Raw genomic sequence first — 20723 nt, forward strand, 5'->3', positions numbered from 1 at the left:
GGATGCTGAGCAAGACGTAGAGTGGTGCCGCCACCTTTTCTCTTAGTGGGACCCCCGCTCTCTGGTGTGGAAGAAGCCATGTCAGAAAAAAAGACTGTTTAATGCAGAGCCCTGAGGCTGGAGTAGGCTGGGGATGGTGTCCGTGTGTCTGTACATGCCAGGGGGAGTGTGACCCTGTCTCACAGCAGTGGCATCCATCAGTCTGCATGCAGGCTCTTGAGTACTGCATCCTGGCTTCTAGCTCCCTGTGGGAACAACAGGAGTCAGAGAGAGCTGGAGCATTGCCAGAGCTGGTGGGGCACCCAAAAGGTGTATCCCAGACAACAGGTTGGCCCTATGTCCAACCTGCTCCCCCAGCCCAGCACTCAGACTCTTGCAAGCAGTGGGGGATGGGGACAGGGCTCCTGGTTTCCCTTCACTGCAAGGCACAGCAGCAGCTGGCAGTGGTGCCCCTCCAGGTGCCCACTCACCCTCTACGAGGAGCCGGGCAGTGGAGCGGTCATCGAAGGCGTCACAGGTATACGAGTCCTCATCCTCGGGGCCCACGCGGTGAATGATGAGTGTGCGGTAGCAGTCCAGATTGCAGATCTCATACTTGTCACCAGCAAAGATCTCGGTGTCCCCACGGAGCCAGCGCACCCGGCCCCGGGCGTGGGACACGGTGCACTCCAGTGTTGCCTTGTGCCTCGCCAGCACCGTCTTGTCCCGCAGTGGCTTCACAATCCGGATTGGCAGTGCTGGCGGGTGGGGACAAGGTGTCAGCATCGTGGGGTGAGCAGGCTTCCATGGGGACACCGCAAGCCAACCCGGTACACCCCAGCCCTGGTGCTGGGAGCCCAGCCAGACCTCGCAGCCCACACTGGTACCTTCCACCTGCAGACTGGCCTCTGAGATGACCGTCCTGGCAGCAAAGCGGATGAGTCCCTTGTCCTCAGGGCGCACACCACAGAACAGCAGGAAATGCCGGGTCCCTGGGGAGGGAGAGGCTGGCTCAAGATGACAGCAGTGGGCACCCATAGTAGGCAGGGGGGCAGGGACCCCCGTTTGTCTACAAAAACTCCCCTTGCTTGAATTTGCCCCTTCTCAGCCCCAAACCAGGTGTGGAACCACCTGCACCCCTACCTTCTTGCCGTATCTTCACTGTGCTGGAGACCTTGATTTTCTCCCCATCCCGAAACCACTCGCCCTTAACATCTGCATGTGACACCTCGCAGGTGAAGACTGCATTGTCACCCTCCCGCACCTGGATGTCCTGCAGCTCCTGCACAATGTGGACCTGGCGCTCTGTGGGTAAGGGACAGGGTGCCACGTCAGCCAAGGATGAGAGGAGCAGGCGGCATGGAGTTTGGGGGTGTGCACACCGCCGGGAGCTGGGTGGCCGTACCCTGGACGTGCAGCGTGGCGGAGGCCCGGCAGTCACCTGCGTCGCAGGTGTAGCTGCCAGTGTCGGTCAGCTCGCAGCGGCTCAGCTGCAGGATGCGGCGCCGTCCCGCTGAGTAGATGCGGCGGTTGGGCCCCGGCCGCAGCTCCTGTCCATCCTGCACGGGGGCAAACAGGCAGCACCCCACTGCTTTGGCCCCTCTTCTCTGTCTGCAGCCCTGGCAGGGAGGGCAGCGCCAGGGGACAAAGCAAGGAGGACACAGCCAGGTGCTGCTGGAGGGAATTGGGGTGAACCCTCACCTTGAACCATTTCACTTCTGCATTGGGGCGAGACAGCTCACACTCAAAGCTAGCGACCCCTGTCTCTGGGACCCCCAGGTCTCGTGGGACCTTCACCATAGTGACTGGAGGCTCTGAGGAGGCAGGACACAGGACAGGAAGGTTTGGTATGACAGAGGCGTGGACTTGGGGCTGCAGGGAAGAGTAGCTGTGGCTGGGGCATTTCAGCATGGGGTGGGAGTGGCACTACCCATGGGCAAGCACTCATCAGTGGTGTTCCAGCTGGGTCTGGACCCAGACCCTGGCTGGGCGTCCCCACTGTTCAGCTCACATCTCTTCCCTGAGGACACGGGGACACTTGCCAGAACACTGTCACCCCTGTCCAGGACAGGGGGACACATGTGCCCGGGGTGGCCCAGCTCAGCCTTGGTGTCTCCCCCGGTACAGAACAGCTCACATCTCTTCCCTGAGGACACGGGGACACTTGCCAGAACACTGTCACCCCTGTCCAGGACAGGGGGACACATGTGCCCGGGGTGGCCCAGCTCAGCCTTGGTGTCTCCCCCGGTACAGAACAGCTGCAGGTCAGACAGTGCCAGTGCCACACACCCCGCAGCCTGCTCCAGAGACCGTACCCCGCACACGCAGGTGGGCGCTGCAGCGCAGAGTGTCAGCAGTGAAGGTGACAGTGCCTGAGTCTTCCAGTGCAAGCCTCTCCAGTGTCAGGCTGTGCCCGCAGCCTGTGGCACTGATCCGGCACGTACGGCTGGGCTTCACCCGGATGCCATCCCGTGTCCAGACCCCAGTCACGCCAGGGTGAGACAGCTCCAGGTGAAAGGTGGCTGTCTCCTTCTCAAAGGTCTCCACGTCTGCCAGTGGCGTCCGGATCGACACCTTCCGGGCTGTGAGGGACCCACATCTGTGAATAGGTGTCTACTCCACCCCAGAGCCCCTGGCTTCCCAGTCTGTGCTTGCTGGAGTGATCCTCTAAATCCAGCTGTTTGTAGCACGCTCCCACCCCTGCCCACGAACTCACCTCTCTGCTTGACCACACCTTCCAGCCAAGTACCAGCTCTGCCCACATGCTCCCATTGCAGCAGTTGGGTGCCCTCCCTGTCCCCCTCCCCATCCCCATCCCCAGCCTGGTACTCACGCTCCACATGGAGCTTGGCCTGTGTGCGGTCGTGCAGGCTCTCGCAGCGGTAGGTGCCACGGTCGGTGGGGCCGAGGCAGCAGATGGTGAGGGTGCGCCGGCACCCCGACTCCTGCAGCAGGTACTTGCTGCTCGGCTGAAGGAGGACACCCTGCTTCAGCCACTGCACCTCGGCAGCCTCATGGCTCACCTCCACCTCCAGGCACACGTCCCCCTGCTCCTCTGCCACCATGTCCTGCAGCTTCCGCACGAACAGCACCTGTGCCTCTGCATGGCCCGTGTGCTGGGTCAGCAGCTGGTCCCAGGGCTGTGTCTTGAGCCGAGCCCCAGCTTCCTCCTTTCCCCTCACCTTGTACATTTAGCCGAGCTGTGCTCACCAGCCCCTCGGTGTTGACTGTCACGGTGCCTGCATCACCTGGCTGGCACTGCCGGAGGGTGAGGCTGTGGCACAGCCCATTCCTTGTCACCAGCAGCCGCTCGCTGGGGACCACGGGCTGGCCATTCAGCTGCCATGTCACAGCCACGTCTTCGGGGGACACCAGGCACTTGAAGGTGGCATCCTCCCCCTCCAGCACTGTCAGGCTCTGCAGCTCCATGATGATTTCCACCACCCTGGGGACTACAGCCGTGTTGTCAGGGTACAGCAGCAAGGACCCCCTGTCCTGTAGAGACGCTGAGCATTCCTGCAATCCTGACATCACTGTGCCGCATCCCCACCACCTCCATGGAATACGGTTCCCCGAGGTGGTGGGGAAGCCTTGGGCTCACCCTGCACCGTCAGCGTCGCCAGTGTCTGGTCGTCGTTGGACTCGCAGCAGTACTCGCCGGCATCCCCGGGCTCCACGCGGCTCAGCACCAGCGACCGCTCCCGTCCCTCTGCCGTCATCTGCCGGCGGGGGCCGGGCGCCAGCACCCGCCCGTCCTTCCGCCACACCACATCACCCCGCGCCTTGCACAGCTCGCACCACAGCACCACCCGCTCGCCCTGCCGCGCTCGCACGTCCGACAGCCCACGCAGGAACTTCACCCGCAGCTCTGCACAGTCAAACCCCCGTGTCAGGACCCGCGGCCAGGGCAGGGGGATCCCCGGGCACCCCCGCTGCCCCCCTGCCGCCCACCTCGGACGTTCACGTCGAACTGCATCTGGTCGTGGGGTGAGAGGCAGGTGTAGGTGCCAGCGTCCTCCATGGCCACATTGTGGATGATGAGGCTGTGCACGCGGCCGTCCCGACGCAGCTCGCAGCGCTCGCCGGCCACTGCCGCCTGCTGCGGGCCCAGCCAGGTGACATCAGACCGCTCTGTGGAGGTGATGGCAGAGAGCACGGCACTGCCGCCCTCCAGCACCAGCAGCTTCTCCTGCTCCTCTCGTTTGTTCACGAACAGCACGGGTGCCTCTGCCGGGGGAGCACTGGGTTCAGCTGTGCCCCTGCCAGTGGCACCAGCATGGGATGGGGGTGCAAAGCATCCCGGCGTGAGGCAGGATGGGACTGCTCCTGCCCTTGGCGTGGGCGAGGGACATCTCCAGGCTCACCTTTCACACGCAGTGTAAAATGCACCTCATCATCACCAGCATCGCAGAGGAAGATGCCACCATCACCCAGCTCTGCTTGCTTGATGGTGAGGCTGCGCGTGGGACCCTCGCTGCACACCAGCAGCCGCCCACCTGAGCACAGCGTCTGTCCATTCTTCTGCCACTGCACTGCCGCTGTCTCCAGGGACAGCCGAGCCACCAGTGTCACACTGTCCCCCTCCTGCACCTCCAGCGGGCTCTGCGCCTCCTCCTTGTTGACAATGCACACAGGCCGGGCTGAGGGGCACAGGGGGAAAGGCAGGGTTCAGGGATGTCCCCACAGTGCAGGGAAGTGCAGGGATAGGACTGCTGCAAGCGGAGAGGTGATCCCTCCATGAGTCATCATGGGGCAGGAGGGCTGTGGGGCTGGCTGGGGGTCATGGTGGGACCAGACAGGGGTTCCAGTGGGGCAGGCTGGAGGAATCTGGCAGCTCAGGGTTCACTCAGGGAAGGGATGGCAGCAGAGCCCATCACTCCCTGTACAAGCAGCACAGCTGCCACATTGAGACCATTAATTTAATTGTACTCCTGCATTCAGAACACCTTGCTGGGGAGCCAGGGCACCCGCCTGCAACAGGCCCCCTCCCACCCTGCACAGCCCTCCATCTCCAGCTGATAAGGGTCCGGGCTGAGCTCAGCCTTTGGCAGCCAAAGCAGGAGGAGCGGCGCCTGGGAGCCAGCCAAGGCTAAATTTAAACAGCCCCTGGCTGGGGGAGGCAGCAGGGACACGTCTCACCACGACCCTGACATGTCCCTTTCTGACAAACGGCTCCTCTAGGGTTGGGGACAGGGCTCCCACCCTCCCCTGCCGTGCTGCCACCCTGGCCTCTGCCATCAGCCGGGTTACAGAGGCTTCCCCTCCCCTTGTCCAGGTCTGTGGTATGATCCCACCATTCTGGGGGTCCCTGGGGTTCTGAGCCAGCTCACCCGACACCTCCACATTTGTCATCATGCGGTCGCTGGCAGCATCACAGACGTAGCATCCTGTGTCGCTGGGCTGTGCCCCATTGATGGTAAGCTGTCGCAGCACCCCACGGGCCTCAACTTGCACTCGTTCACCCGGATGCACCTCCTGGCCATTCCGGAGCCAGCGCACGATGGCGTCGGGACGGGAGAGCTCACAAGCCAGCACCAGGTCTTCCCCGGCCACCAGGTAGCGATGTACCACGGTGCCCGTGCTGCCCACGATGGTCACCGGTGGCTCTGGGACTGGAGAGATGGGCTGTCACTGCAAGAGCAGCCTGTGCTACATGTCGCAATAGCCAGACCCTGTCCAGACTCCTCTGGCAGCAGCTGAACAGCACAGGGGTTTCCACAAGGCCACCACACAGGTGCAGCTCCCTCCCCATGTGGCCCCCACCAGCCTCCCTATGCTCGCTGCCACCCAGCCCAGCCTCACACCACCCTGGCAGCAGCCACCGACCCACATTGGTCCTCTCCCCCTGGCCATCCCCACCGGGACCTCCTGCTCACCTTCTACAGTGATGAAGAAGACAATGCTGTCATCACCGGTGTCACAGAGATACTCCCCAGCATCCCTGCCTGTGGCACCCAGGATCACGAGGGATCGGCGCACCCCGTCCTCCTCCAGCCGCACACGACCCGTGTCCTGCAGCTTCTCCCCATCCTTGTACCACTTCACCTCCCCATGGGTGTGTGAGAGGTGCACCTCCAGCACCAGGTCCTCCATGGCCTGGCAACGCCGGTGGATTGGCAGGACATCCTTCTCCAGGATCCTGACCAGCGGATCTGCAGCATCCAGCACCAACAGAGCTGAGGTCTCTGGGGTTTGTGCACCCAGCACTCCACACCAGGCTCTTCCCTAGCCTCATGCTCACCCAACACTTGGATGGTGAAAGTCACTGTGTCATTGGCAGTGTCACAGGTGTATTTTCCAGAGTGTTCAGCTTGGGCAGCAGGGATGAGCAGCCGGCGATGGGCACCCTCCTCCTCCAGGACCAGGCTGCCCCCAGCCTCGAGCCTGACCCCCTCCTTTGCCCAGCACACGGGTGCATCCGCACGGGACAGCTCACAGCACAGTGTCACCGTCTCCCCCGGGGACACCGTCATGGCAGGGACAGGTCTGCAGGGCTGCAGGATCCTCACCGGAGGCTCTGCAGGTATGGCATATCTGTGACACAAAGCAGCGCAGGGACAACGCAGCCCTGGGCACTCCTCTGCTGCCAGCCCCAGGTGAGCACCTGTGCTGGGTGGCCCGGTGCATGGGCACCCACTGGTGGCCAGAGCTACACCAGCACATCCACTGACCTGACACCTTGACATCAAAGGAGACGGCCTCATCCTTGGTCTCGAAGATGTACTCGCCTGCATCCTCTGCACTGCTCTTGGGGATGAAGAGACAGCGCCAGGCCCCCTCCACCAGCAGCAGCAGGTTGTCAGTCTCGTCCACCTCCAGCCCATCCTTGAACCAGTGCACTGGAGCATCTGGCACAGAGAGCTCGCACCGCAGCTCCACACACCCCGGTGCCTGAACCAGCAGCTCCAGTGAGCGCTGTGGAGGGTGCAGGATCCTCACTAGTGGCTCTGTTGGGGATGTGGAGGAAGGGTGTGAGACCTGCTCACTGCTCTGCTCCTGGCTCTGCTGTCTCTATTTACTGTCACCTGTGCCCCTATCCCCACAGGGCTGAATGGAAGCTACAGCCTCTCACCCCAGTGCAAAGAGGTGGGAGCTTCTCAGGGGCAGCAGGCACACAGATGCAGCTGCACACCCTCCTCCACAATGCTGAGGGCAGGGAGCAGGGCTGGGGACCCCAGAGCATAGAGCTGGCACAGTGCTGCCTTTCCCAGGATGTCCCTGCTGTGCCACCAACCTGCCACCAAGATGGGGTAGGAAACAGATGCATCTCTGGCGTTGCAGGTGAACTCCCCGGTGTCCTGCATCTGGGCACAGGGGAGCACCAGCCGGTACTGCAGCCCCTCCTGCTCCAGCACCAGTCTCTCGCCCACCTCCACTTCTTCACCATCCTTGTACCAGCACACTGGGGACACCGGGCGGGACAGCTGGCACCACAGCTCCACGCGCTGCCCAACCACATAGGAGTGGGGGCCCTCCCTGTTGGAACTGACGATCCTCACTGGCACCTCTGCTGGAGACATGGCAGGGCTCAGGCGTGGTGCTGGGTGAGCCCCATGTGAGGACAAGCGTCCCCTGGGAAGCTCACCTCTGACAGTCACCCTGAAGCTGGCAGCATCATCCCCGGCATGGCAGGTGTACACCCCTGAGTCAGACAGCGCGGCCGTGGCGATGTGCAGCCTCTGTGAGCGTCCCTCCGAGCAGATGGCCAGGACCTCGCTTGGGACCACGGCCTCGCCGTCCTTCCGCCAGTGGACAGGGGCATCTGGCGGGGACACCTGGCACTCCAACACCAAGGGCAGCCCTGCCAGCACCTCCTGGAGCTGCTGTGCCTCCGGCACTGGGGTGAGGCAGACCTTCAGTGCTGAGAGGACCAAGACCTTGTGTCACTTGGCCTCCCATCCTACCTGCCCTGGGGGCAGCAGCCATGGACATCCCAGCTCTGCAGTGCTGGTAGCTGCAAGCTGGGAGAACAGCAGGGCTGGGGTGTGAGGTGGCATCACCCACAGGCAGGCAGCTGGTTGTACTCTGGGGTGTAGAGGGGCAGAGTGGCCCAGGGCTCTGGGAGGAGACAGACCAGTTTGTATGCCCCTACCCACATCCCCCTCCAGCCCAGGGGCATGGGCAAGGAACTGCTCACAAGGAGGTGAGAAGCAGCTGAGGTGCTGAAGCCAGAATGTGAGCAAGGAGCTGGGGCAGAGGGAGAAGGGGGAGAGGGATATAGGGTGCACCCACCTGCCACGGTGACTGTGTAGAAGACAGAGTCCCCACCAGCATCGCAGACGAATTCCCCTGTGTCCTGTGGCTGGGCACTGGGCAGCACCAGCTTGCACTGCAGCCCCTCCTGCTCCAGCACCAGGCTCTCACCTGCCTCCACCTCCTCTCCATCCTTGTACCAGTGCACTGGGGCTGCCAGGCGGGACAGCTCACACCACAGCTCCACACGCTGCCCGGCCACATAGGTGTGGGAGGCCCCCTCGTTGGAGCTGACAATCCTCACTGGCTCCTCTGCCATGGAGAGACATGGGGCTCAGCTGGGACATAAAGACCAGAGCCAGTGATGGTGGCAGTCACAGCCCTGTGTGGAGTGATGGCTTCACTGCTTGTTGGCTTTAGGGCTGGAAGGCACCACATCATCCACATCCTACACAGCACAGCTTCTGGACTATCCTGCCTGGGTCTCCCTCTTCTCCTCACCCATTACAACCACGAGGAGCACCAGGCTTTGAACTGGCAGTAAATTGCTGCCGTGCCCTTGCTGCCATGGTACCTGCCCTGCTTTGCCCCATGGTGGAGCTGAGGGATGTGGAGGGAGGATGCATATAGGCAAGCCCCAGTATTGATACCATTGTCTGTGGTGTCAGCACCAGCCCCTACAGCTGCTCTTCCAGGGGGTGCCCTCCCCTCTGCCTGTCTCCCCATTTTGGAGGCCACCGGGTGCCAGCTGGTGCTTCTGTCATGGCTCAGCCTTGGCATTTGCTTATACTGTGGCACAGTGTAGCAGGTTCCATTCATAAACTGGGCAGAAACCAGAACCATGACACACAGGCACATGGTTTGCTTGCAGCCAGCAGCCCCATCCCTCCAGCTCACCAGGACCCAGGACCCAATTCCAGATCGCATCTAAAATCACCATTAACGGGCTACATAAAATGTGTGCCACTGCTCACATCGCCCCTCTGACCTGAGTCAGAGCTCTAAAGACAGGGGAGCTCCCAGTACAAATTTTAGGTGACTTCTTCATCCCGAACTTCTCCTCTCTCCTGGGAGAAGTTCGGGATGCCACCCACAGCCAACACTGCCTGCCTGGCTGCACACATTGCAGCCGGCCGTAGCTGGCCTGGACTCTGCCGCGGGTGCTCATCAAGCCCATGGCTCCATGCGGGCACAAGGCACAGCCAGCTCTGGGGCACAATGGTGGACGAGCAGCAACCTGCCCCTCTCACAGCCCGCAGCTGCCCCGTGCTGGGCAGCCGGGTGGAAGCTTCCCAGCCAGTCCCCAGCCGCGATGCCCAGGCCCAGCAGCACACCGCAGCCCCGCAGCGTGGGGAACGGTGCGGCGCCAGTTTGCAGCGATTAACCTGCCGCACGCTGAGCCTGCATCCGCCCGGCTCCCTGATCAAACGACGGGCGGCTGCCTCTCTCCCTGGACCTGCTAAAAGCAATCACGTTGCTGAAGTGCAGCTGGAGATGTTGAGCAGCACTGAAGTGAAAGGATAATGTGCCAGCCCTCAGCGGGCAGCACTGCTCTGGCCTCAGCCTCTCACCAGTTCTGAGGGAGCTCCAGTGCTCAACAGCTGCTGGAAAACCCAGAGACGCGTTGGGATGGCCGAGCTTGAGGCAGACGGGCTCTATGCCACAACAGCCCCATGGGGGATAGCTGGGATGCCTCAGGGAAACCCCTAGCGTGCCACAGCAGTGCTTGACTGCAGCAGCCAGCCTGGCACTTGTGCCAGAGAGGTGTCAGCCTGAGCCTCCTGGCACCCACCCCCAGCCCTGCCAGTGACACTGATGTCCAAATCCAGATTGAGCCAAGACAGCTAAGACCCTTCTGTCAAAGTGATGCAAAGCTGCTCAGCCAAAAGGCTGAGCTTCAGCAGATGGTGTTCCCTCTCCCACCCTAGGGAAGCAGAGCTCTCCATGCCTTGCACTCCTGCAGGGCACACAATGACTCCTGCCTCTGCCCAAAGCCCACACTGCCTGTCCTTCCTACTGGCAGTTTTGCCTTCATCTCACTAAAACCCCTCCCTTCCTCACCCTCCTATCAGTCACCACTCCACTGATTCTTCAACATCTCTTAGCAGTCATCCTATCTTCACTCCTACATCCTTGGCCATCAGCTTTGGCCCTTTGCCATGTGTTAACACCACAGTGAGGCTTTACCACTGGGGTCACACAACCTTTTAACTGGGCTTTAGCTTTGCCCCGGTCGCCTTCCTGTGGTTGTGGGATGTGGATTTTGGGGCCAGCAAGGGGAAGCCTTTCACTAGCTTTCAGCTTTCATTACCCTCTGCCAGCCAGCGATGCCAGCAACTGCTCCACAGCTGAGGCGGCCGCCACAGGATGCTTTGTCCTGCTCCCACCCAGTGAACACCTCCCAGCCATTGGTCTCCAGGCAACTGCTAATTTTCAGGTCAGCAATTAACGCTGTCCATCAGAGCAACGACCAGCTGTGAGTCACCCCACGCTGGGTGCTGAGCCCACTATTTTTAGGACCTTGGAGGAGGGCTTGGTTACTAGCTGTGGCAGAGGTCCGGCAAACACCCTGGTGTGCAGGTGCTGGGTGCTCTCGTGTGCTCTAGTGTTTTGGACAGGCAGAGTGAGCTGTTCCCTCCGGCAGCCAGTCTGAGTGGTTTTAAGCACAAGAGCTGCCACAAGGACCCCAACTGACCAACCAACCAAACTGCTGGTGAGTACCCGTCAAAAGCATGTCTGACAAGTATCCCATTGCAGCAACAGCAATACTGACAGCAGCACATGCATTGTGGCACCCTTCACCACCAAAGAAAGCCCCTTGAGACCCTACCAGCCCTCCTGCATCACACCCACCTGCCACAGTGATGGTGTAGAAGGCAGAGTCCCCACCAGCATCGCAGACGAACTCCCCCGTGTCCTGTGGCCGGGCGCAGGGCAGCACCAGCTTGCACCGTGGTCCCTCCTGCTTGAGCACCAGGCTCTCGCTCACCTCCACCTCCTCTCCATCCTTGTACCAGCGCACTGGGGCTGCCAGGCGGGACAGCTGGCACCACAGCTCCACATGCTGCCCGGCCACATAGGTGTGGAGGGCTTCCTCATTGGAGCTGACGATCCTCACCGGCACCTCTGCCAGGGATAATGTGGGCCTCAGCATGACTGGCTGCAGCTTTCAGCCACACGATGGGAGCAAGAAGCAGGGCAGGAGCACTATCGGGAGGTAGGGGTCAGGCTCCCACACACAGTCCCCAGCTCACCGGTCACGGTCACCACAAAGCTCACAGCATCATCGCCAGTGTCACAGGTGTACACACCAGTGTCCGAGAGACACGCTGAGCGGAGGAGCAGCCTCCGCACACAGCCTTCTGCCTGCACTGCGATAACATCATCCAGGGGCACAGCCTTGCCATCCTTCAGCCAGCACACAGGGGCATCTGGGGCGGACACCTGGCATTCCAGCAGCACAGGCATCCCTGCTGGCACTTTCCGGAGCCGCTCGGCCTCAGACACTGGGGCGATGCGGACCTGTGGGGCTGCGAGACATTGCGGAGGGGTGAGAAGCATCCTCCAGCATAACAGTCCCTGCTGCTGGGGTCCTGGTAGAGCCCCAGGGTGAGTGCCCTGATCACCTTGCACATGCAGGGTGGCTGAGTCCCGCACACCACCGGACACGAAGGTGACCTGGGCCCCACTGTCAACCAGTCGCGCTCCTCGGATCAGCAGCGAGTGCTCTGTCCCACGGTGCTGTACACTGCACCGGCCGCCCGCATCTTCCTCCTCACCCAGCCTGGCACCGTTGAGGAACCAGGAGCCGTGCACCGCGGCTGACAGCTCCAGGGAGAACTTCGCATCCTCGCTGTCCCACACCCACGCATCCTGAAGACCCCTCTCCAGACGAGCTGCTGGGGCTGGAGCACAGCTGGACTGAGCCCCAGTGGCACTGACAACCAGCACACTGTGGCACGACATCCCAGCTTGCCTGTCTCCTCACCAAGATGCACAGATCCAGGGAACTCCACAGGGCTGCTCCTGCCATGCTTGTTGGCGGCAGAGATGCGGAAGCAGTAGTCGGCCTCGCGAGGCACGCTGTCGCCCAGCACCCGCACGCAGCTGGGCAGGTCGGTGGCAAGGCACTGCACCCACTCCCCCCCCGCTGCCTCCCGACGCTCCAGCAGGTAGCGGCTGGCAGGGCGCAGGTGGGCATCCGGCGCGGGACACCAGGTCAGCAGAGCTGTGTTGCTCTCCACCACGCTCATCTCAGCTGCCACCGGTGCGCTCGGAGGGTCGTGCTTCACACCTGCAAGTCACAGCCCAGTTTGCCTGCTTGGGGATGGCAGTGAGGCCCCAGGTGGGGTGGCAGAAGGGCTGAAGGGGCTACACAGCCTGTTTCTTTGGGGATTCTCTCTCTGATGGAGAGGATGGTCTTGCTCCCATGTAGCATGCTGCTGGCTACAGGGGTTTGTGAGTGCCAGTGAGACTGGGATCCTGGAGCCCAGGGGCTAAAAGCCCCCTTTCCAGAAAACACATTGCAGCATCGCACCCCCAGCATATTGAGTGCCCATTCCATCTCCCCTTCTGTATCACCCCCCACTAATGGGCAGGAGAGAGGACACAGGGCCCCTTCAAGCCTGAAGCTTACACTTGATTCGGAGCTGGGAGGATGTCTGTGACTCCCCAACAGTGAAGGAGATGATGCCCGCGTCCTGGCGGGTGACGTGCACCAGCACCAGGAGGTGTGTCCTGCTGAAGCTCTTCAGCACGGTACGGGGTGACTCCCGCAGCTGTAGCCCATCCCGGCTCCAGCAGCTCCCCTCCACCACATCCCGCGTCTCCACACAGAAAACCGCATTCTCCCCCTCCATCACATCCAGCTTCCGTGGCAGCCGCTTCACAATCACCCCTATGGGAAGAGATGTATGAGGGCCAAGGAGGGATGCTGTGGAACACGATGGGCTCTTTGAGGTGGGAGAGAAGGCGGGGCAGCAGCAGGCACAAGCCAAATGGAGGGAAGGCAAATGCAGGGGGCAGTGGGGAGGGACCCTGGCAAGAAGGGGAATAGGAAGGCAAAGCTGTGCTACCGGAGACCTGACCCCCACCTCGGACAGAAACCTCGGCGATGCTGCGCCCTTTGTCCTTCATCTGGCAGAGGTAGATGCCATCATCATCGATGCGGGCATCGCGGATGGTCAGGCGCCGCACCACCCCTTGCTCCTCCATCACATACTTGTGACTGGGCTGCAGCTCCCTGTCCTCCAGGTACCAGGAGGTGGGGATGGTCTCCAATGGCACCTGGCACTCCAACACTGCATCCTCACGCTCTGCTACCTCCACGTCTGCCAGCTGCACCTGGAACCGCAGCCGGTGCTCTGCCACAGGAAGAGACGGGAGCTCAGGGCATGTGGGGAACAGCACCCACCGTCAGCCCTTCGCTCAAGGTGTTCCCAGCTCACAAAGAGCACAGAGCCCTTGGCCCTCCTTTGCTCTCTCCTTTGGTTTGTGTGAGACGGACACTGCCTTGACAAGCACATCCCCCAGGGCAAGGAGAACCAGAGCACAGCCTGGGGAGACCCAGGGATGCCCCCAGTATCTCAGCAGGGAGTTTTGGGGGATGCAGGAGCATGGAAGCCCACACACTGCAGCAGGCATGTCAGTGGAGTGGAGCAGTGGGGTGCAGGCAGGGGCTGCCATGGGCTGTCCCCAGCTGGCTGGATGGCTTGGGGGGAATTGGGCTCCTGCCAGTGCAGACGGTTGGAGCCGTGCCCTGTAGGGCTGCCTGCCAAAATCACTCAGCACTTCCAGGGGAATTTGTCACCAAGGCACTGTCCCCCTTCCCTGTTTGTGGCTGGACACCCACAGCCATCCCAAGAAGCCACCTCTCCGTTTGCAAGGAGAGAGAGACATGGAGGCAGACACAGGTCCCGGAGGAGACCAGCATCCCCTGCTTCCAGCCCACAGATCTGTCCTGAGGAACCTGGGGTGACCCTGGCTGCAAAAGGCAGGAAGGATCCCAGGGATGCTGGGCTCCCACATAGACACATCCCTGCCAGACAAAATTCCCTGAGCCCCCCAGCGCCTGGCCACCCCTGGCACTCCTTGGACATGTTCCTACCTTTCACCTGGAGTTGCACTGCGCTGAGGGTCTGGCCAGCAGTGTTGGAAGCAGTGCATACGTACAGCCCCTGGTCCTGGGGTTTGCAGTACAGCACTTTGAGGATGAAGTAGCCCTCCCGGTCCTCGTAGATGAGATGCCTGCGGCCAGGGGCGAGGGGCTCACCATCTTTCTGCCAGACAATCTCTGGCTTGGGCTTGCCAGTAACGTAACAGCGGAACTTGGCGTGCTTCCCCACGCTCACGGCAAATGCCTTGGCCCCTGGCACCCTGGCCGGCAGTACGCCATTGGGTACCCAGATCTCCGGTCCCACGCGCCGTCCTGCAGTGTGCCGCTGCCACCGCTGCCGCTCTGCCAGTGCCTCGGGACCATCAGCAGGAGAGCCATTGGGGAGTCCGTCCAGCAGTGCCTGGGGTTCCACCAGGAGCACGGCAGCAGCCAGAGCCTCCTGGGAGCCGCTGCGCGCCCGGCAGATGTACACTCCCCCGTCCTGGGGCCGGGCACCGAACAGCTTCAGGAAGTGCCAGTCCTCTGGTTTCTGCCCCACTGCAAAGTGGCTGCTCTCAAAGAGGTCGGAGAGCCTGTGCCCATCCTTCTCCCACTCCAGCACTGGGCAGGGCTGCCCGGACACCCTGCAGGTGAACATCACATCCTCCCCCCGGCACACCCGCATGGATGAGGGGGCAATGAGGAAGACAGGTGCCACACTGTCTGAGCATCCCTCCTCCTCTCGGGGCTCCGCTGGCTCTACCCTGAGCGTGGTGGCAGCATAAGTCTCGCCAACACTATTCTTGGCCTTGCAGACATAGAGTCCACTGTCCTGGGGGGTAGCACAGGACACCAGCAGGCTGTACAGTTCCCCTTTGGCTTCCATATGGAAACGGCCTGAGGGCTCAATGAGGTTCTTGTCCTTTTCCCAGAGGACGCTTGGCTGGGGATCGCCCATGATCTGGCAGCTCAGGACCACATTGGTGCCACTTCGGACTGTGAAGGCACGTGGATAGGCCAGGAACCTGGGGGCTCCCCCGAACCCCTCCATCACCACCTCCCCAGGGTCACAGCAGGCAGCTGGCTGGAACAGCAGTAGGGACCATCAGCCTGGGGGGATGTACAGACAGACTAGAGTGGGGGCTCAGGCTTCATCAAAGAGACCGGCCGATGTGGAGCCCCCCACCAGGAGGGACTCACACCCGGAGCAAAATCCCCATGCTTCAGGAGCATCACCCTCGTTCGGAGCAGCACAGCCCCACTGGGTTTGCTCCCGTGTCACCCAAATCAACCATTTCCCAGCCCAAGGCAATAGGAGAGGCGACAAAAGGCGGCTCTTTGCACCCCGAGGAGCTGAGACACTCGGAGCCTGCCCCAGGGTTGCAGAGGGGACTCCTGTTCCAGAGGCGGGGGACCCCTGCCTAGACAGGGAGCATAGGCAGCTGCTTGCTGGGTGCTGAGGCTGGGGGACAGCGGAGACAAGACGGCCCCCGCCCGCCCCTTCCCACCCGCCGGGCATTCGCATTCCTGCAGTATCGGGTGGTGGCAGAGCCGCATTCCTGCAGCGTCTGGGCCGGCTCAGCGGGCAGGTGCTGACACGGGGCTGTCACGGGCGCGAGGCCCCCCTGGATCCGGGCACTTCCTCCCAGACTTGGGTGGGCAGGAGACCCTCTCTTTTGGGCGGCCACCCCACAGGGCCATGCCCTGGGGCAAGCTGGGCTCTGCCAGGAGCAGATCCCCTTCCAGACAGTAGTCCCACAGGCAGGATCCAGCCCTTGTGCATTCAAAACTACAGCTGGAAATCATCAGCCTCAGGAGCAAAAGAAAAGCCGAGGAGGTGGGTCCTGCTTTTGGAGAGCACTGCCTCCATCCCCGACTTTGTGGGTAACCGTGCCCACCATCGGGGCAGGAGTGAGGCAGGGTGCTCCGTGCCTCCCCGCGGTGAGTGCACCCCAGCCTCTGCCTGCACCATGGCTGGGACTAGGGCAGGGTCGTCTCTGACTTGCTGAGGCAGGGGAAGGGGAAACAAAAATACTTCTTGAATGAGCCAGAGGGTAGGAGAGGGCTGGTCCCCAACGAACGACAGGGACTGGGGTCAGTTTCTCCTCCCAGAGCCCTACCCCCTGGACATTGCACCCGTTCAGAGCCACCTCTCCATCCACACACGCCCCTGACCCATGGGCCACCCCACAGCAGCTCCTTTGGTCACAGATGGCTCTGATGGCTCGGCCGCACACTGCACCCTTCAACTACCCCCTTCCCCAATCTCCCTGCCCCAGGCAGTCCCCCAGCCCAGTCCCCTGCCCCACTCACGTACCTTGCTCTGCCACCTCTCCCCTGTGTCTCTCAGCGCCAGCACCCAGCTCCTGCTGCTTCCCCCAGCTCCACTCCTGGGTGTCAGTGCGCAGGGACCAAATGTTACAAACGCCTGCAGCTGCTGTCCCCAAAAATACCCTCTGATGACACGCAGGGTTGATAAGACTGAGCCTGCTCCATTCAGCGCCTTGCCGAGGCAGGGCTGGCATACCTATGTATAGCAGCCTGGCAGGAGCCACCCCAGAGAGCTGGGATGCTGCAGGCCTGGCTGTGCCTCTGTCATGGCTCAGCCAGCAGTGAGAGACAATGTGCCCTGTGGAGAGCATGGCATGGGGTGCACGGTGTGGGGTGTGTGGTGTGGAGTACACTGAGCTGGACACCAGACTGCAGGGAGACAGGACATGTCACACAGGACATGCTGCATAGGGTGGGATGTACTGCACTGGATGGTTCATGAGATGCCAGGCTGTATTGGATGGGATGTGCAGGACACTGGGCTGCCAGAGGTGCAGAGGGGATGCACAGGCTGCCCATCACCCACAGGGCAGGCAGGGTTAATGGATAGGGAACACCCGGCACTGTCCCCTCAGGCAGTGGTGAGAGGAAGGGCACTGGGTCTCCTTACAGCTTATGCCTCTCCTGCAACTCCCACCCTGTGAGCCAGCCCAAACGGCACCACAGGATCCTTCCCCTGGACCTGCTGCAGGGTCTGCTCCTCTCCACCTGAAGCTGGGCCAGCCTTTCCCAGCCCCAGGCAGAGCAGGGACCTTTTGCCATCCCTCCTACTTCATGTCCCCAGGACCTTGCCAGTCACCAGACTGTCATGGAGATGGCACAACCACCCCACCCCTCAGCTTGCCCTTCCCAAGGCCCCATCCTCACATTCTGGCTGCCCTGGGGACTGCCACCTGCAAAGTGCCTCCCCCATGCCGGAACCTCACAGGGCTCTGATCCCCATCAGGTCCTTGCCCAGATTTCCCTGCTGTGCACAATTGCTGTCACTTCCTACTAGCCCCCTGAAGCCCCAGATCTTCGAGTCCTGCACCATGGGGGGCACCCAGCATCAGCAGCTGCAAAGCTCACCCAGGGTGCCCCCTCCATCCCTGCCAGTGCAGGAAAGCCTTCCTGGCAGCTCCCTGCCTGCAGCCCAGCCTCCCCAGCCCCATGCACCCACTGCTCCCGGCAGCATCCCCCACACACACCCCCTTGCCCAGGCGCCGGCCCCCCCCAGACCACACTGTCCTTGCAGTCCTCACATTCCAGACGTCTCAGCGCTTTCACAGCTCAGAGATAATATTCACGGCGAGCAGACGTTTGCGTCAGTGTCAGATAGATCTCAATGCCACCCTGCCCCGGGGGGAGCACAGTGGGGCAGACGGGCTGGGCAGGCAGGCAGAAGCCCGCGGCAGAGCCCCCCGAGCCACCACCCTGCTGTGTGCCCCACGGTCATGCTGCTCCTCCTGCACCTGCTGCCTGCCATGCTGCCCACCGCCGCCCTGGCCAGCTGCACCGGGGCGGGTGCCGACCGGCAGCTCATCCTGGCCAAGGTGCGGGCTCGGGTGCTGGAACATCTGAGTCCCCCCCTTCTCCAGGAGGAGCCACAGATGGAAGCAAGGAGGGTACACCGGAGAGATGTCCTTGAAAACACCGAAGCGGAGCCAGAGGAGCTGGAGGACACCTCCCAGGTGATCTTATTCCCTACCACAGGTGAGAACATCCTGATGGGACAGAGGGCAGAAGGGTGAAGCAGGGTGAGGGTTTGGAGCAATGTGGATGCTGAAGGATGGAGAGGCTGATGTGGTGGTCTGTGGGAGAAGGGGAAGAAGGTATGCCAGGCTGGGACATGGGCATGAGTGAGATTTGGTGGAGAGCCAGGAGACGGAAAGGTATGACAGGCAGGGACAGGCAGAACAGCCCAGGACACAGCAGAGGGACAGACAGCACAAGAGGGTGCTGAGAGGCTGGGAAACAGCTGGCCAGGCAGGATGTGGAGACATGGGGAGAGCTGAGGAGCAGGGTGGAATAGGGTGGGATGCTAGGGAATGGGGCAGGATACTGGAAAATGGGATGGGATACTAAGGGACACGGCAGGATGCTACAGTATGGGGCAGGATGACCAGCTATAAAGCACGACAGCAGGAGATGGGGCAGAATGCTGGGGGATGGGATAGGATGTGGATGCTGGGGGAAGAGGGCAGGATGACTAGCTATGGGACAGGACTGGGAGATAGGCCAGGATGCTGAGGGATGCTCAGGATGCAGAGGATGGGAGAAGGGGACAGGATGACCAGCTATGGGTCTGGATCCTGGGGGAAAGGGCATGATATGAACTCTAGGGGAAATGGGCAAGATAACCAGCTGTGGGGCTGGATACTGGGGACAGGGGTGACAGTAATGGGCCAGCCTAGGGCATAGCAGGGATGAGTTGTGGGGCACAGCACAGAAGCTGGGCACAGCACTAAACACCAGCTCCCCTGCACCCTGCCACAGCCTATGCCGGCAGCCAGGTACCCTGCCAGCACTCCAGGGACCTCTGCCACATCCCACCCACCATCCAGCACTGGGGATCCTCCCCAGGTTTGGGCGCACACCCTGATCATCTTTTCCCCCCCACAGATGTTCCCTGTGAGCCCACACAGCCAGACAAGCTGCTGGAAGAAGAAGGGATTTTCACCTACCTCTTCCAGCCCTCGGCACACACTTTGAGCCGTGTGGTGACTTCTGCCCAGCTCTGGTTTTACACCGGCCCCTCGGCTGCCCCCAACCACTCAACCCCTGATGTGCTGACCCTGTCGCCACAGGGCCGGGTGCCGGTGACGGCCATGGCGGAGCAGACACCCGAGCACTGGACAGTGTTTCACTTGGCCCCGGTGCTGCTGCCCCAGCTCTCACAGCCGCTCTTCGTGCTCCTGGTGCGCTGCCCTGGCTGCCCTTGCCTGGCCGAGGGGGACAAGATGCCCTTCCTAGTGGCCACCACCCGGGCCAAGGGCAGTGAGAGGGCTCGTCGCTCTGCCGTGCCCTGGTCCCCGGCCGCCCTGAGCCTGCTGCAGCGCCCATCGGAGGAGCTGGCTGCCCATACCAACTGCCGCCGGGCTTCCCTCAACATCTCCTTCGAGGAGCTGGGCTGGGACAAGTGGATCGTGCATCCCAGCAGCTTTGTTTTCCACTACTGCCACGGGAGCTGCGCTGCAGGCCACGGGCTGAGCCACCGGCTGGGTGTGCAGCTCTGCTGTGCTGCCCTGCCCGGCACCATGCGCTCCCTGCGCGTCCGCACCACCTCTGATGGCGGCTACTCCTTCAAGTACGAGACAGTGCCCAACATCCTGGCCCAGGACTGCACCTGTGTCTAGGGCATCCTGCAGCCCAGCCCCGGACCGTGATCCCACCCAGGAGGAGTTGCTTTCCCAGTGGAACCCTGGCCACTGGGATGGGGCAGTTTGGGCTGCACCACCCTCCCCTGTACAAGCCAGATTTTTGGGCTGGCCGAGGTACCATCACATTGCCAGACCTGCCCTAGGGCCAGTCCCAGCTCAGAGCAAATCAGGGCATGGCAGGGCAGGGATAGGCACAGCCTGCAGCAAAGGCATCACTGCCCGGCGAGAGCCAGGCTGCTGTCTGCAACCAGATTAGCCCTCATCTCTCCCCACCTGCTTCCCTCCCCCAGTTCTGCCCCCCCACAAAGATTGGTGTCTTGCTCCTGCTGCAGAATTAAACAGCTTCCCTGTGCTCCAGGCAGGGCCAGGCTGCTGTGCCAGGATCAGGATGTGCCTGGGTGAGCCCGTGCCGGGACCTCACACTGGTGGCAGGGCTGGCAGCACACGTGGCACCACAGGCGAGTCCTCTCCTGGCAGCAAAGCTTGTTGGGAAGCTTAATGGGATGAGCGAAATAAACCTGTTCCCTTTACTAAAGCAGCCTGGAAACACCAGCTTCCATCAGAGGCAGCCACGGAGGTGGCATGCAATTGTGCAATGGGATATGACCACCCTGGGGGCTTCTAGGTGGAGAAATGAGGGGATGGGCAAATACTGTCAGAGGCATCCAGCTCTGATTTGGGGTACCAGAGAGGGGACTGGAGTATGCTGGACAAAATGGGTACAGGGTGGCTGGGTTTGATCCTGCCCCGGGCAGGGGAGTGTAGAG

The 20723-nt window shown here is 61.9% G+C and overlaps 2 protein-coding genes across 3 annotated transcripts; one reads left to right on the forward strand and one right to left on the reverse strand.

Moving 5' to 3' along the window:
- Positions 1 to 81: 81 nt before the first annotated feature.
- On the reverse strand, positions 82 to 16667 carry OBSL1 (obscurin like cytoskeletal adaptor 1). 2 transcript variants are annotated; one of them, XM_039555347.1, is made up of 28 exons: positions 16584 to 16667; positions 14279 to 15376; positions 13266 to 13535; positions 12809 to 13069; positions 12161 to 12466; positions 11799 to 12077; positions 11427 to 11702; positions 11026 to 11298; positions 8212 to 8484; positions 7565 to 7840; positions 7214 to 7486; positions 6651 to 6926; positions 6221 to 6496; positions 5856 to 6131; positions 5310 to 5591; positions 4344 to 4619; positions 3931 to 4206; positions 3581 to 3847; positions 3162 to 3431; positions 3003 to 3079; positions 2813 to 2924; positions 2295 to 2561; positions 1681 to 1793; positions 1385 to 1538; positions 1123 to 1284; positions 867 to 971; positions 471 to 737; positions 82 to 245 (listed from the first exon to the last, which is right to left on the reverse strand). In XM_039555347.1, exons 2-28 carry the CDS (start codon positions 15315 to 15317, stop codon positions 238 to 240), a joined length of 6990 nt encoding a protein of 2329 aa, XP_039411281.1. In that variant the 5' UTR covers positions 15318 to 15376; positions 16584 to 16667; the 3' UTR covers positions 82 to 237. The 2 variants fall into 2 exon arrangements, with proteins under 2 accessions (XP_039411281.1, XP_039411280.1); XM_039555346.1 differs by having other exon boundaries at positions 2813 to 3079.
- A 1213-nt stretch (positions 16668 to 17880) lies between these two features.
- On the forward strand, positions 17881 to 20494 carry INHA (inhibin subunit alpha). The gene is made up of 2 exons (XM_039555465.1): positions 17881 to 18289; positions 19199 to 20494. Exons 1-2 carry the CDS (start codon positions 18031 to 18033, stop codon positions 19930 to 19932), a joined length of 993 nt encoding a protein of 330 aa, XP_039411399.1. The 5' UTR covers positions 17881 to 18030; the 3' UTR covers positions 19933 to 20494.
- Positions 20495 to 20723: the final 229 nt, after the last annotated feature.

Source organism: Corvus cornix, chromosome 7 (genome assembly GCF_000738735.6).
Source record: "Corvus cornix cornix isolate S_Up_H32 chromosome 7, ASM73873v5, whole genome shotgun sequence".
NCBI classification, from domain to species: Eukaryota; Metazoa; Chordata; class Aves; order Passeriformes; family Corvidae; genus Corvus; species Corvus cornix.